General features: G+C 17.9%; 4 protein-coding genes and 1 pseudogene across 5 annotated transcripts in view, besides 1 other annotated feature; 3 read left to right on the top strand and 2 right to left on the bottom strand.

Annotated features, from left to right (window-relative positions):
• Window positions 1-500: 500 nt before the first annotated feature.
• On the bottom strand, window positions 501-2,159 carry PRSY57_1028500 (hypothetical protein; the record flags this gene model as incomplete). Its single annotated transcript, XM_012907873.2, has 1 exon — window positions 501-2,159. The coding sequence occupies one exon, from the start codon at window positions 2,157-2,159 to the stop codon at window positions 501-503; it is 1,659 nt and encodes a 552-aa protein (XP_012763327.2).
• A 627-nt stretch (window positions 2,160-2,786) lies between these two features.
• On the bottom strand, window positions 2,787-7,547 carry PRSY57_1028400 (hypothetical protein; the record flags this gene model as incomplete). Of its 2 annotated transcripts, none has more annotated exons than XM_012907872.2 (4): window positions 2,787-2,873; window positions 2,985-3,035; window positions 3,172-3,222; window positions 3,369-7,547. In XM_012907872.2, the coding sequence occupies 4 exons, from the start codon at window positions 7,545-7,547 to the stop codon at window positions 2,787-2,789; spliced, it is 4,368 nt and encodes a 1,455-aa protein (XP_012763326.2). The 2 variants fall into 2 exon arrangements, with proteins under 2 accessions (XP_012763326.2, XP_019970442.1); XM_020114896.1 differs by having other exon boundaries at window positions 2,985-3,029.
• Window positions 7,548-8,399: 852 nt separating this feature from the next.
• On the top strand, window positions 8,400-10,874 carry PRSY57_1028300 (hypothetical protein; annotated as a pseudogene; the record flags this gene model as incomplete).
• Window positions 8,400-10,874: a sequence feature.
• A 1,314-nt stretch (window positions 10,875-12,188) lies between these two features.
• PRSY57_1028200 (hypothetical protein) lies at window positions 12,189-13,432 on the top strand (the record flags this gene model as incomplete). Its single annotated transcript, XM_012907871.2, has 2 exons — window positions 12,189-12,311; window positions 12,446-13,432. 2 exons carry the CDS (start codon window positions 12,189-12,191, stop codon window positions 13,430-13,432), a joined length of 1,110 nt encoding a protein of 369 aa, XP_012763325.2.
• Window positions 13,433-14,129: 697 nt separating this feature from the next.
• The window catches only part of PRSY57_1028100 (hypothetical protein), a gene marked incomplete at both ends in the record, with an annotated part of 1,045 nt that continues 659 nt past the window's right edge, over window positions 14,130-14,515 (top strand). Inside the window, one exon of the mRNA XM_012907870.2 lies at window positions 14,130-14,378. Coding sequence (XP_012763324.1) covers window positions 14,130-14,378 — 249 coding nt within the window. The remainder of the gene's footprint in view (window positions 14,379-14,515) is intronic.

The following is a 14,515-nucleotide window of genomic DNA, read 5'->3' as shown; positions in this document are numbered from 1 at the left end:
AAAAAAAAAAAAAAAAAAAAAAAAAAAAAAAAAAAAAAAAAAAAAAAAAAAAAAAAAAAAAAAAAAAAAAAAAAAAAAAAAAAAAAAAAAAAAAAAAAAAAAATTATTTTTATTTAACTTAATTAGTTATAATACATATTAATTATATATATATATATATTTTTAAATCACAAAAATTAAAAATAAAATAAAAAAAATAATGACATATATATATATATATATATATATATATATTTATTTATTTATTTATTTATCATATAAATTATTAGATAAACATTTATCTTTCTACATATTTAAAAAAAAAAAAAATTATATGTAAGGAATAAATTATAATACATACTATAGTGTGTACTTTATATTGATATTACATGGTTCCCATCTATTTTTTAAAAATGTACCTTTATTAATTTGTACAAATATATAATCATAAACACAAACATATAAATATAAATATATAAATATATAAATATATATATATATATATTTTTTTTTTATTATTTTTATAAATGGGGAGATATGTCCAGAAGGTGCATGTTGGACGAATTATCATCGCTAGCTGTTAAGATGGATAAAATATTTTTGTTTTGATATAAATGAAGAGAAAGATTTACATTAAATATAGTGTCGGTGTGAGAATAAAATTGATGAATACATTTTCTGGATCTAATATCATAGATATATATATTACCATTTAAACTTGTAAATAAAAGTAAATTACTATTAATCCATCTTAAGAAGTTTATTCCTTTTTCGGTTTGTTCCTTTGTATATGGTTCATTAAAATGATAATTTACATAAAATTGGTTTATAGATTTATTATGTTGAAAATCATAGATATTAATTTTATTGTCTAAAGAACAGGATGCAAATAAATTATATTTTTTATTATTAAATAAACAATAATCTATTAAATCATCATGTAAATTTGTGTATGTATTAATCAGATTATTATTATTTATATTGTATATTTTTATAACATTTTTAAAGGTACAAGTATATATTTCGTTACCAAGATTGTTGTCTATACATAATACCCCATCATTTATATCGTCATCATTATAATAACAATTATTATTATTATTATGTGAATTTGTATATGTATTATCATGCACATTTTTATAAATATCACAATATTTATTTTTATCATCATGTTTTCCTTGTATTTTCCCAATCTTTTTTGCGTTATATATATCATAGTCATACACACAACTTTCTCCGTTATTGAACCCAACTATCATATAATATTTATTTTCGTAATTACATAAGTTTAGAAATGTAGGTACTTGTATAGTATGTATAATATTTATTGGAGTTCCTTCTAATACATCCCATACATAAATATTTGTACAATTTACATATATACTTATAAATATATGCTCATGATATAAACAAAACATGGAATATTCTAAATCTCTTTTTTCATTATCATTATTAATACTTAATATATTTATTAATTTCATATTTTCATTTAATATATATTCATTTGTTTTTTTTTCCATATCCCAATTACATATATCCAATAAACAATTGCTATTATTTATATTTTTCTTCATATTATTTAAATTGTAATTAATAATTTCTGAACTATTATGGTTATTATTTTCATATATATATATATCTCCATTATATATAGACAAAGCAACATATTGAAAGTTATTCGATATTTTTATATTTGTAATAGTATCACTATATATTTGATGTTTTAAATCACGTAAATTTATTTTTTTATTTTTTTCATGCCCAAAATTTATATTATCATAATTATTACTACTACAAATATTATTATAATTATTATTATAATTATTATTATGGCCTGTGATACTCATAATGTAATTCTTCAAATCATCATCAAAATTATTATATAAATAACACTTATTATTTATACTACCAAAATATATCCATTTTTTAAAAGAATTTATACAATATATACTTTTATTAGTATAAAACTTTTTGTTATAAGATATATATTTCTCTTTATATTTTATTATTTCATCATTAACATCTGTACTATTCTTATATAACTCTTCATCATCTGAACTTAAATCAATTATATCATTTTTATTTTCTATACCTTCAAAAATCACATCTTCATCAACATCTTCACCAACTTCTTCATCAACATTTTCAATTTCTTCGTCCTCCATATTTTTACCATTCATTGTAAGTAAGAAATATAATATATCTTCTTTTTTTTTTTTTTTTACTTTTTAAATACAAACAATGAAAAGTATATACTTCATGGAAGTATATTTGTTTTTTTTATAAATCATAATACTTTTTTAAAATTTATAAATATAATTATTTTATATAATAATATATATATATATATATATATATATATATATATATATATACTGTAATATTTTTATAACAATATCAAAAATAAAATATTCTTATAAATCTGATATTTTCATAAAATATCAAAATAATTAAGATTATAATATAATATATATTACATATATTAAAAAAAAAATATATATTATATTACATATATATATAATTATATTTATATAATAAATATATTATTATATATTATTAAATATTATTTACCCATAAGCTGTTGTATTTTTTTTTTTTTTTTTTTTTTTTTATATATATTAATTTCAAAAATACCCACATTAAATAATAATTTATGTTTAAAAATTTATTGTCACTTTCATATAACATAAAAAAATTAATAATAAATTTATATGTAGAAAAACAAATAAATATAAAAAAGATATTTTTTTACAAAATATATATATATATATATATATATATATATATATACATACATATTTAACAATTTAATAATTTTTGACCATTTGTTCAAAGATATATATAGGAGCATCGTTCTGTTCATTTCCTTTGGACGATTCTTCCAAGGTTTCACCCTGATATTCAAAAAAAAAATATATATATATAAAATAAAAAATAAAAAAAAAATACATATATATATATATATATATATATATATATATATATTTTTGTATATATCATTTTACCTTTTTCTTCTTATTTTTTACTTTTATATTTTTGACCTCATTAATCTGCGTCTTCAAAAAATATATATATATATATATATATATAAGAAAAAATATCACTAGGAATAATAAATATATATCTTTTTTTCGTTTTTTTATTTTTGAAAAAAAAAATTATTCCCATAATTAAAGTTTCTATTTTTCTTACTTCCATGTGTTGCAAAGGTGGTCGTATTAAAGATTTTACATCGACTGTTAGCTATAAGATAAACGATAGAGAATAAATTAATAAATAAATAAATAAATATATATATATATATATATATATATATATATATAATACAAAAAAACGATATGCATATCTATTCATATATATATTCCTCTTGTTTCCTTTTTTTTTTATACCTTGTCATATATAATATTCTGACATTTAATTGGCAATAAGTGATATATACCAAATTCATCAAGAGGTAAAATATATTTAATATACATACTTAAATGTATTAACCTCTTTTTATGACGAAACAAAATAAGGTTTCTTATTTTTTTCCTTATTTTTGGTTTACTATATCCTGTTTTATACATGTAGTAAAGTATCGAAAATAACTGTTCATTATTATAACATGTGGCTATCTTATTCATATGATAAAATAATTCGATATAATATTTTTTATTTTTTATCATATTATTGGAAATGGTAAAATATATAACTAAATAATGATTTGGTTTCATATGATCTAAATTTATCAACAAATCATTTAAGAGTTTATTAAATATTGATATGTCCACATTTTTTTCTGTCCCCACATTTTTTTCAGTCCCCACATTTTTTTCTGTCTCCACATTTTTTTCTGTGTCCACATTTTTTTCTGTGTCCACATTTTTTTCTGTCCCCACATTATTCTTTTTCCCCTCCAGTGCTACACCATTCGGTACATCTAAAAAGTGATGACTTAATCTAAAACATAAAATTTTAAAAGAACCACTAAAATGTACAAAATTTTCTAACACATATTTTTTTATAATGCTTTTAATTTCACGCGGAATAATTTTTTTTACACACACGTGACTAAGCATCACATATTTAATTAATCGCTCATCTATTATATTATTCATCATTATATATGACATTTGTTTTTCGAAATAAAAAGATGAATATAAATTAAAATATGTAAAATAATATAACAAAGGTGCTACGTCTTTAATTTCTTCAACATTTTTTGAATAATTTTCATTAAAACATATATACAAATGATTCAATAATTTTTCGTGATGACTGTTCAGAATATTTTTTTCTTCTCTTTTTCCTTTCTCCAATAATGAAGAAAAATAAGCATAATATATATTATATAATATTTTCATCATTATCAAATTTGTTTTTAATATGGTAAAATTTATTTTATATTCATCAATAGAATTCATATTATTACTTATTTGATTTAATTCACTATTAGATTCACTTTCTTCATATATTTCATAACCCATATTGTCCTTATTTGTCTCATCATTCATCGTTTTGGCTAGTTCACCATTTTCGCTGTTTTTTTTATTTATTATTATCTTTTTTTTTTTTTTTTTTTTTTCTTGTAAAAGAAGCCTGACTTGTTCAGGTGGATAATTAATTGTTTTTTCATTATAAATAAAATAAAATAAATCATTAATTAGGTTGATAAAATGGTTGATATGTTCTTGAATATATTGACTTTTTCTAAATAAGTTAATTTTTCGGATTAAATGTGTATTTTTATCATTTTGATCTATCCATTCACTATTATTATCGTTTGACAAATGATAATAATTTTTTGAAAATAAGTATAAGAAGAATAATAATTCTTTTTCAGTGATTAGTTTTTTCCCATTATTAACAATAGAAAGAATTTTAATTAACAATTGTGGTAATAAAAAAGCTTTATTTTTATAATAAATTAATAGTAGTAGAAGGAAATCTTTTATATTCATTTCTAAGAAATTATTTTGTACATAATTTTCAATATAATACATATCTTTATAATTGAATAAATTATTTTTACTTTTATAATAAAAGAATAAAAAGAAATTCTTTGGACAAGAAAAGATATATACATTTTTCTTATCTCCTTGTTGTTCACTCCCCAAATAGTTATTATAAAAATTAAATTTCTTTTGGTTATAAAAAAATTGATCCAACATATCATTTCTATATTTTATTTTACAAAATACTCTTAGTATATTTATTAAATTATTTTCATTTATATTATGTTTATTACATGTAATTTGAACGATTAATATATTTTTCAATTCACAATCCATATATTTATGAAATTCATAAATTAGAGGAATTAACATACATATGTTATTACCACATGAATTATGTACACAAGTTTTTAAATTACTACAAACTAATTTTATCATATTATCCAAATGTTTGTTTATATCATATGATTCGAAATTATTTTCTCTTATATGAGAAATATTTGATTGATTAATATGTAAACTAGTATGTTCAATATATGTATTATCTTCTATATCATATATTTCATTAATATTTCCACATTGTTCTGTAACATACATTATTTTGTTGTCGTTTAATTTTTTTTCTTTTTGTTGACATGTATTGAATGGCTTATCTATTCTTTGTTTTCTTTGTGTCTCTACATTGTGTTCATGTGTCTCCCTGTGTGATTTTCTTATATGTTTAAAAATAGTTAATATTTTTATATTGTCAATTAATGAGAGATCAAGTTTACTAACTAATAACATATTGCAATAATTTAATATAAATGATTCATAATTAAATGATTTATGTTTAAATTCGTAACTTAACTTTAAAATTCTTTCTAATGCTTGTATAATTTTCTTATTTTTAATTTTTTGTTGATTTGTATTTAGGTTGATATGTATAATATTAATAAAATGTAACAATATATTCGTAATATTATTTTTTACGTCTGGTATATACAAAAGGAAATATTCTTCTTTTTGTTGATGGTTCTGTTTCATTATTATTTTTTTTTTTTTTTTTTTTTTTTTTTTTTCCCTTAATAAATTTGTATAATAATTATATAAAATATATATAGTATCAATCATATAATAATTAAAATAAAAGTCATTAATATATTTAAATTTTTCATTTATAATATTTAAATTGTCTTCTGAATTTATACATTCTTTTCTATCTTGTGATTTAGATTGAACAGTACTTTTTGATATATTACCTTCTTGTAAAATATGTGATACATCATCTGTTATAATTTTTTTACTTTTGTTAAAAAGACATGAAGTTTTTTTATTTTCATATTCTTTTTCTGATTTATAATTTTTTATATTATTTGTTGTTCTATTATATTGATGTATTAAATTATGAAAGGTTATAATATGATTTATATATATATAATTTAAATTATACATATACATAATATCTTCATTATCATTTTTTTTTTTTTGTTCTCTTATATATCGTTTCTCAAAAAAATAGTTCGTACATATATTAATACATAAATTAATACTTTTCATTTGGTTATAATATATAGAAGGATTATAATCTATTAACGTATATATATAGTCTAATATTCCTTTAAAAAATATTTCATGATTATTATTATTTATATTATTCATATTTTTTATATCATAATTAAAGGCTATTTTGTGAATAATATCTATGGAAAAAAAATGAATATTTTCACTTACATATTTTAACAATATATTAAAATCATTTTTCATATCTAATACTTTTAAAATATTAAGAAATAATAAATAACTCTTAATACTAATAAATTTTTTCTTCTTATGAATAATCGTATTCTCTTCTTTTATATTAACATTATTGTATATATTATGACTATTGTAATAATTATCATCCTCGTACATCTGCACACAACCATTCTTTTTTTTATTACACTCATCATTGGTAATATCTTTATGTATATTACTACCCTCATCATTAGTAATATCTTTATGTATATTACTACACTCATCATTGGTAATATCTTTATGTATATTACTACACTCATTATTAGTAATATCTTTATGTATATTACTACACTCATAATTAGTAATATCTTTATGTATATTACTACACTCATCATTAGTAATATTTTTATGTATATTACTACACTCATCATTGGTAATATCTTTATGTATATTATTGTGTATATCATTATGTTGATTCTTGCTTACCTTTTTATTTTTATGATCAGACAATTCTCTCATATATTTATTCACATATGTTAATATATAAGAAACATAATATTTTATTCTTCTATCGAGTATACTAATATTACCCTTCACACAAAGAACATACAATATATTAATAATATCATCCATATATTTACCATCATCTTGTTCATTTGTAATTAATAAATTTATTTCTTCAAATTTTTTATTAACATAGTAATAATTAACCAAAGAGTTTACACAATTATATTTATTAAACAAAAAATTTTCATCATCATTTATATATTCATATGAGAATCTTTTTCTTATTATTTTTTCTTTGTTAATCATATGTTTATGATATAACCTTCTACTACACTTTAAGTTATATTTCGAAGGAGGGATCCATCGAGGATTCTTAAAATAAAATAGCTCAACACACTTCCTAATCATTTCATTTAATAATACATCGAAATGGACATAAAAAATATATATATATATATATATATATATATTTTATTTATACATATATATATGTGTGTATATTTATATTTCTCCTTTTTTAAAATATTAATAATTTTCGCGTGTTCATAAATACATCATACATTTGTTCACTTTTTTTTTTTTTTTTTTTTTTTTCATCTTCAAAGTCTACAACATATAATCGGTTTTATATTTATATAAAAGTTAAATTATTTTAATGGAATACCTATACTAAAAGTTACTTTTTATATATTTACATCCTACATCCAAACATAATAATATATATATAAATATAAATATATATATATATATATATATATATATATATATTTTATATATATCATTATTATATTAAATTAATTCTTACATTTAATAAATAAGCTTTATTTAATTATACCAACATCTAATCAAAATTTAAAATATTAGAATATTATTAAAAAAAAAAAAAAAAAAAAAAAAAAAAATTTACACTTCATTTTATTTTATATGGAGAGTACATTTCATTATCTACACAATTTTATATAAACAGGTATTTATTAAATACAGGATAAAAAAAAAAAAAAAAAAAAAATCAAAATGTATTTATTTTTATAATAATGGTTAATTAGAAGTATCTTATTTTAATATTGTGTAGATAAATATATATATTATTATTAATTTTTTTTTTTTTTTTTTTTTTCTTATCATTAGTCTCTAATACTTTCATTTGTTTCCTCCCAAAAAAAAAAACATATATATATATATATATATATACATATAATATATGTATATATTTATTTATTTTTAGGGAAGTAAATTAAATATATTTCCAATATAAAAAAAAAAAAATATAATATCAGTTAAAGTATTGTTGGTTTTGGCGGGGTCTTTAAAAGGTTTACTAATGAATTAATAGCTTTCCATAATAAAATATTTTATGCACAGCTCGGGATTCATATGAATGTTTGTATATTTAACAATGAAGTGTTTCAAAATTATTACATAAAATTAATTGATTTTTCAAGATGGCATATTCTTGTATATTATTTATCAAATAAAAAATTGTACGTTTATAAACAATAGCAAATATGTTTCGCATGTAGAACATTTTAAGAAATGGAAACACCTTAATGTTACCATAAATAACGAAATTGTTAGTATACAAATTGTTTCGTGTAATTATCTAGGCGATATTTATTTTGATAATATTGCAAACGAAAATTATATGAAACAATATCCAAGGGAAGACACAAATTATAATATTAATGAACAAAAAGAAATTGATGATTATTATGATTATTTTTTTTATTATTATTATATAAATAATAATAATAATAATAAGAGGAAGAAGAAGAAGAAGATTATGTCTTGTAATATACAAAATAATCAATACGATTCTATAAATTTATTTTCTGTTTCCTTAATATAAATAATTTATACGTAGGCATTAATACAAATGTAGACTCACAAAATGCAATCATCAAAAAAATAAAAATTATTATTACACATTATTTAAAAGAACAAAATTTGAAATTACACATTCTATTAGCTACCTTACCAGAAATAAACGATCAACATATAAAACATAAAATTGTACATTTAATTTTTTCAATTATCTTAAAATGATCATACAATTATTTAATTAAAAAAAGAAAAAGAAAATTATGCAATTGTTATACTCATCAATATAATTCAAAAAAGTTTTATGAACTAGCCAATAATTACTCTCAATAAAAATTATGAACATGTTCAGGTAAAAAAAAAAAAAATAAAATAAGAAAAAAGGAAAATATCAATCATAATTAATAATAACAATAATAAGAAAAACAAGAACAATAATAAGAAAAATAAGAACAATAATAAGAAAAATAAGAACAATAATAAGAAAAATAAGAACAATAATAAGAAAAATAAGAACAATAATAAGAAAAATAAGAACAATAATAATATTAATCAACATATGTTTATGCCTAAACACAATTATCACGATGACACACAATCAAGTGCTTACAATAATAATTCCATATTTAATAAAAATAATCCTTTTCCTCTCATACATAGATATAATGATACACCACGTGACTTTAGAAAAATAACAAATAAAAAATCAAATAATATTCATTATAATATTAACGCAAAAAGAATTAAAGTAATATTATGTAAAAATAATTAATAATTATATTATGTTCAGTGATGAAAATGTTACTAGGAACAATTGTTTTTATAACAAAAGGAAAAAAAAAAAAAAAAAAAAATGGAAAAAATTCATACAAATATACTTATTTTAAAAATGAAGAAAATAAAAATATTCAAAGAAATAGTCAATCTATAGAAAATGATAATTCTAATGAAGAAGACACTTATATGAATAATCAAATTGTAAATAAAAAAAAAAAAAAAAAAATATTTTGTATTTATTAAAATATCAAATGATAAAATATTTTAAATAAAATTAATAAATTAAAAACCTCAAAAATTAATTAGTCATATATCTTGTAATCATGGATGTATTTTATTTGAAAATAAGGAAATTTATTTTTGCTTATATCATGAAAAAGAAGACAAATTAGGTGAAGAAAATATAAATTATCAATTAAAATATGTCGATAAATGTAACAGATCATATAATAATAACTAACATTATAATTCTTATATATCCCTTGAAAAATTAAAATCGTCTAAAGTTAATAAAATAAATGTATATTATTGTAATAATACATATATATATATATATATATATATATATATATATATATATATAATGTTATCAGCAGATACGAATTTGTGTATTTTAAAATATACATTTGTGCGTAATCAAAAAGTTGTCAATTTTTTTTTTTTTTTTTTGTATATTAATAATTATTTATATAAAAATATCTAGATTAAAAAATTCTAAAAATTTATTAACTCTTTAAAAATTGGGGAATGATAAATTAATTGAAATGTATGTAACAAATTATATATTGATAATTATACATAGTACCAATGATATATATTTTACTCCATTCTTATTTCAGAATATTTACATTTACAGGAACGCGCAATATATTGATGTCTTATCCGCCAAATATGAATATCAAGTAACAATATAAATAAATAAATAAATAAATAAATAAATAAATATATATATATATATATGTATATTTGTTTATATTTATGTGTGTGTGATATTTTTTTGTTTTTTTTTTTTTGTTTCTCATTAAGTTAAACCTTTGAGTACATTATTATGTTTCATTTTTTTATTGATCCGTTTATAATTTTGGATGATTATTAATTTAAATATTAATTAAAATATATTAATTAAAATATATTAATTAAAATACATTCATTTGAGAGTTTCATAACATTTTCACTTTGCATTCATTTTAACATGTCTTTTTTTTCTTTTTTTTTTTTTCTTTTTTTCTTTTTTTCTTTTTTTCTTTTTTTTGTTTATTATAAACCAAAACTTGCTATACAAATTGTGATTTCTTTTTCTCATATATTAAATTATTACAAATATTTTATAAATGAATAAATTAATAAATATATATGATATATATATATATATATATATATACCAAATAATTTATAACATTTTAATTATATATAATAAATATTTTGTACTATAAAAAATAGCCATTTTGTTTTATGTTACATTTTTATTTTAAAAAATAAAAAAAAAAATGTCTATATTTTCCATTTATTAGCAAATTCCCTAAATTATTTTCTGAACAGTTCATACAAAAATTAATATGAACACCTGAAATGTTAATATAAAAAAAAAAAAAAAAAAAAAAATATATATATATATATATATTTTTTATATAAAAATATATTATACCTAAACTAAATTATATAAATGGAGAAACATTTTTTGTTCTAATATGTTCATAAGTTGATTATAATTAGTACACACAAAATACATGCGGGGTTTAATATTTATTTTAATATTTATTTTAATATTTATTTTAATATTTATTTTATTATTTGTTTTATTATTTGTTTTTTTTCTTTTTTTTTTGGTTTTGTTCTACACACATAAAAAAAAAAAGAATTATCCTATTTTCCATATAATATTATAAATTAAAAACAATATAATATATATATATATATATATATATATATATATAATATTTAAAAGGTCTATTATTTTTGAAGTACAAAAATTTTAGTTAAATTTTGGTTGTTTTAAAAAATGTACGGCATGTGAGCTTATTATTATATTTAATCTTATTTATTTTATATAATAAAAAAAAAAGTATTTTTAAAGTTTCAAAAAATATTCCTTTTATTTTATTTTATTTTTTGTTAAATGGCAATATCAATATGTTGTTCTTTATATTATCTTAAGTAATATAAATAATTAATTAAATATATAATTAAATATAAATATGTATATAATTAAGTAACCGTATAAGTAATTAAATTTGTATATTTGTGTATATCAAAACTTTTACTCCCTAGAGAATATATGCACAATTTTGTCATTTTTTTCTTGTTCTTTTTTTTTTGTCATTTTTTTTTTGTCCTTTTTTTTTTTTTTTCAATTAATTTATATTTTTTATTTAATTTAATTTATTTCATTATTTATTTATTATTTTGTCTATTCCATATCTTATATCTTTTGTGATTTAAAAATAAAAATTAATAATGTGTGATAATATTTGTGAAGATAAAAAGAACTATATGTTCGGTCGCCCTCCATTTTTAATACCTCAAAATGTGGCGGATTCTCCTAGTACAACTGTAGAATTAGACTATCCTTTATATGAAGTAATATAAATACGTACATACATATATATAAATGTATAAATGTATAAATATATAAATATATATAAAACTTCTTTATTTCTACACATTTACACATTTATATATATTATTTATTTTATGGTTTTCCCTTTTTGAAGACAGCGCCGAACAGAGAAATAAAGAACATAATACAAGAAACGACGATAAATGTGCCCAAGGTAGAATATAAAAACAAAATTGTAGAAATTCCTAGGGTGGAATATCGTACGTATCCATTAATAAAAGAGGTGGAGACACCAATATATCAAGATAAGTATGTATATAAAAATGTTCAAGTACCTAATAAAAGGTTAAGGATAAAACCAGTATATAAAGAAGTAAAAGTACCACAAATAGAATATATAGATAAATATGTAAAAAGAAAATATAAAAGATATAAATATATCCCTAAAGAGATAAAAGTACCATTTAGGCCTAGAAGAGAAATATATAATGAAATACCTATTCCTAGATATATACCTGAAAATATCGAAAACTGTGTAGAAAAAAAAAGAATGTTAGATACTGCATATAGAGGAGAATTACCATTATTTCAAGGATATGATGATAATATAATAAATATGATGAATCCATTTTGTACATATAATCAATCGGATAATTTATATAACAACCGAGTGTGTGAAGGAAAAAGAAAAAAAGAAAAAATATGGAATTATGATATATTAAATTGTTTATGTATTAATAATAATGAAAATGAAACATATGATATCGATCCAAATAATATATATCCATCATATGACAATAGATTAAATGAACAAGTATACGATCACAATATGATATATTCATCTTCACCTTATGAACAATTAACCTATACACCTCCATATCATATACTTTTAGAAAGAGATCAAAAAAAAGAGGAAAATATATTTTGCCATAAAGTAATAGAAGTTACATCTTCTCTTTTGGCTTTTACTGGTATAGCTATTATTATGATGGGGAAGTTAAGTTTACATGGTATATCTATACTAATGAAAAATATTAAGAGAAGGAATAATAATACGCAAGTAGAAAAAATAATAAATGAGATAAAGGATGATGAGGATACCCTCTGTCCACCAGTCAAAAAAAATAACAATATAATATAAATAAATAAATAAATAAATATATATATATATATATATATATATATAACATTTATTTTATAATGAAAAATATATGATTTATTCATTATTATTTTATTATTTTTTTTTTTTTAAAGGATTATAACCATTTCATTATGTACATCTTTAAATATATATAATATTAAAATGGATACATATAATATATATATATCATGTATATGTTATATTTTATTTTTTTATATATATTATTATTTTATGGTATAAACCATTTCATGCATAATTAAAAAAGTATTATTTTTTTATATGTATTTTTTTTTTTTTTAATAAATAATATAAAATCATTTGTATCTCTTAAAAAAATATCCATTTATATATAAAAAATAAAGGATAAGGAAAAATGTACAGAATGCACATATGAATAAATATGTATGTGTATATATAATATATATTGAAAATAATATAAAACAGAGGAACCAAAAAAAATAAACATATAAATGTAAATAAATAAATAAATATATATATATATATATATATATATATATATATATATACATACATTTACATTTACATTTATATGTTTTTTTTTTTTTTTTTTTTCGTGCGGAAAGCATCCTATATAAAGAATATTCAAAATAATATTATATAATTAAAATTAAATAGTTTTACATAATATTTTAATATATTTTTGTAAAAGTGTAATAAAAAAAGAAACAAAAAGAAAATGTATGTCAGAAGTATTAGTAAGGAAATAACGAAAAGGATGTATAATCCTTCTGGACACAGAATTATGATGATGGATTTAAAAAACAAAACGACAAATAATATATTAAATTCAAGAAGATATATAGTGTCGTATACAAAAGTGCATAGGACTCATTATCTGGAAGATTATTATACGAATCCAGAAATTGCAACAAATATGATTTCTCCTATGTCTGAGTATATCTGGTGGAGTTGGTTACTTCTTCAAGTTAAATAAATTAAAAAAAATATATATATATATATATATTATATATGTGTATGACCCATTTAATTTATTTATTATATTATATTTTATTTATATATGTTTTTTTTTTTTTTTTTTTTTTTTTTTTTTTTTTTTTTTTT

This window comes from Plasmodium reichenowi, chromosome 10 (genome assembly GCF_001601855.1).
Source record: "Plasmodium reichenowi strain SY57 chromosome 10, whole genome shotgun sequence".
In the NCBI taxonomy this organism is placed as follows: Eukaryota; Apicomplexa; class Aconoidasida; order Haemosporida; family Plasmodiidae; genus Plasmodium; species Plasmodium reichenowi.
The sequence above is the reverse complement of the archived record's forward strand: the minus strand, read 5'-3'. Positions and strand labels throughout refer to the sequence as shown.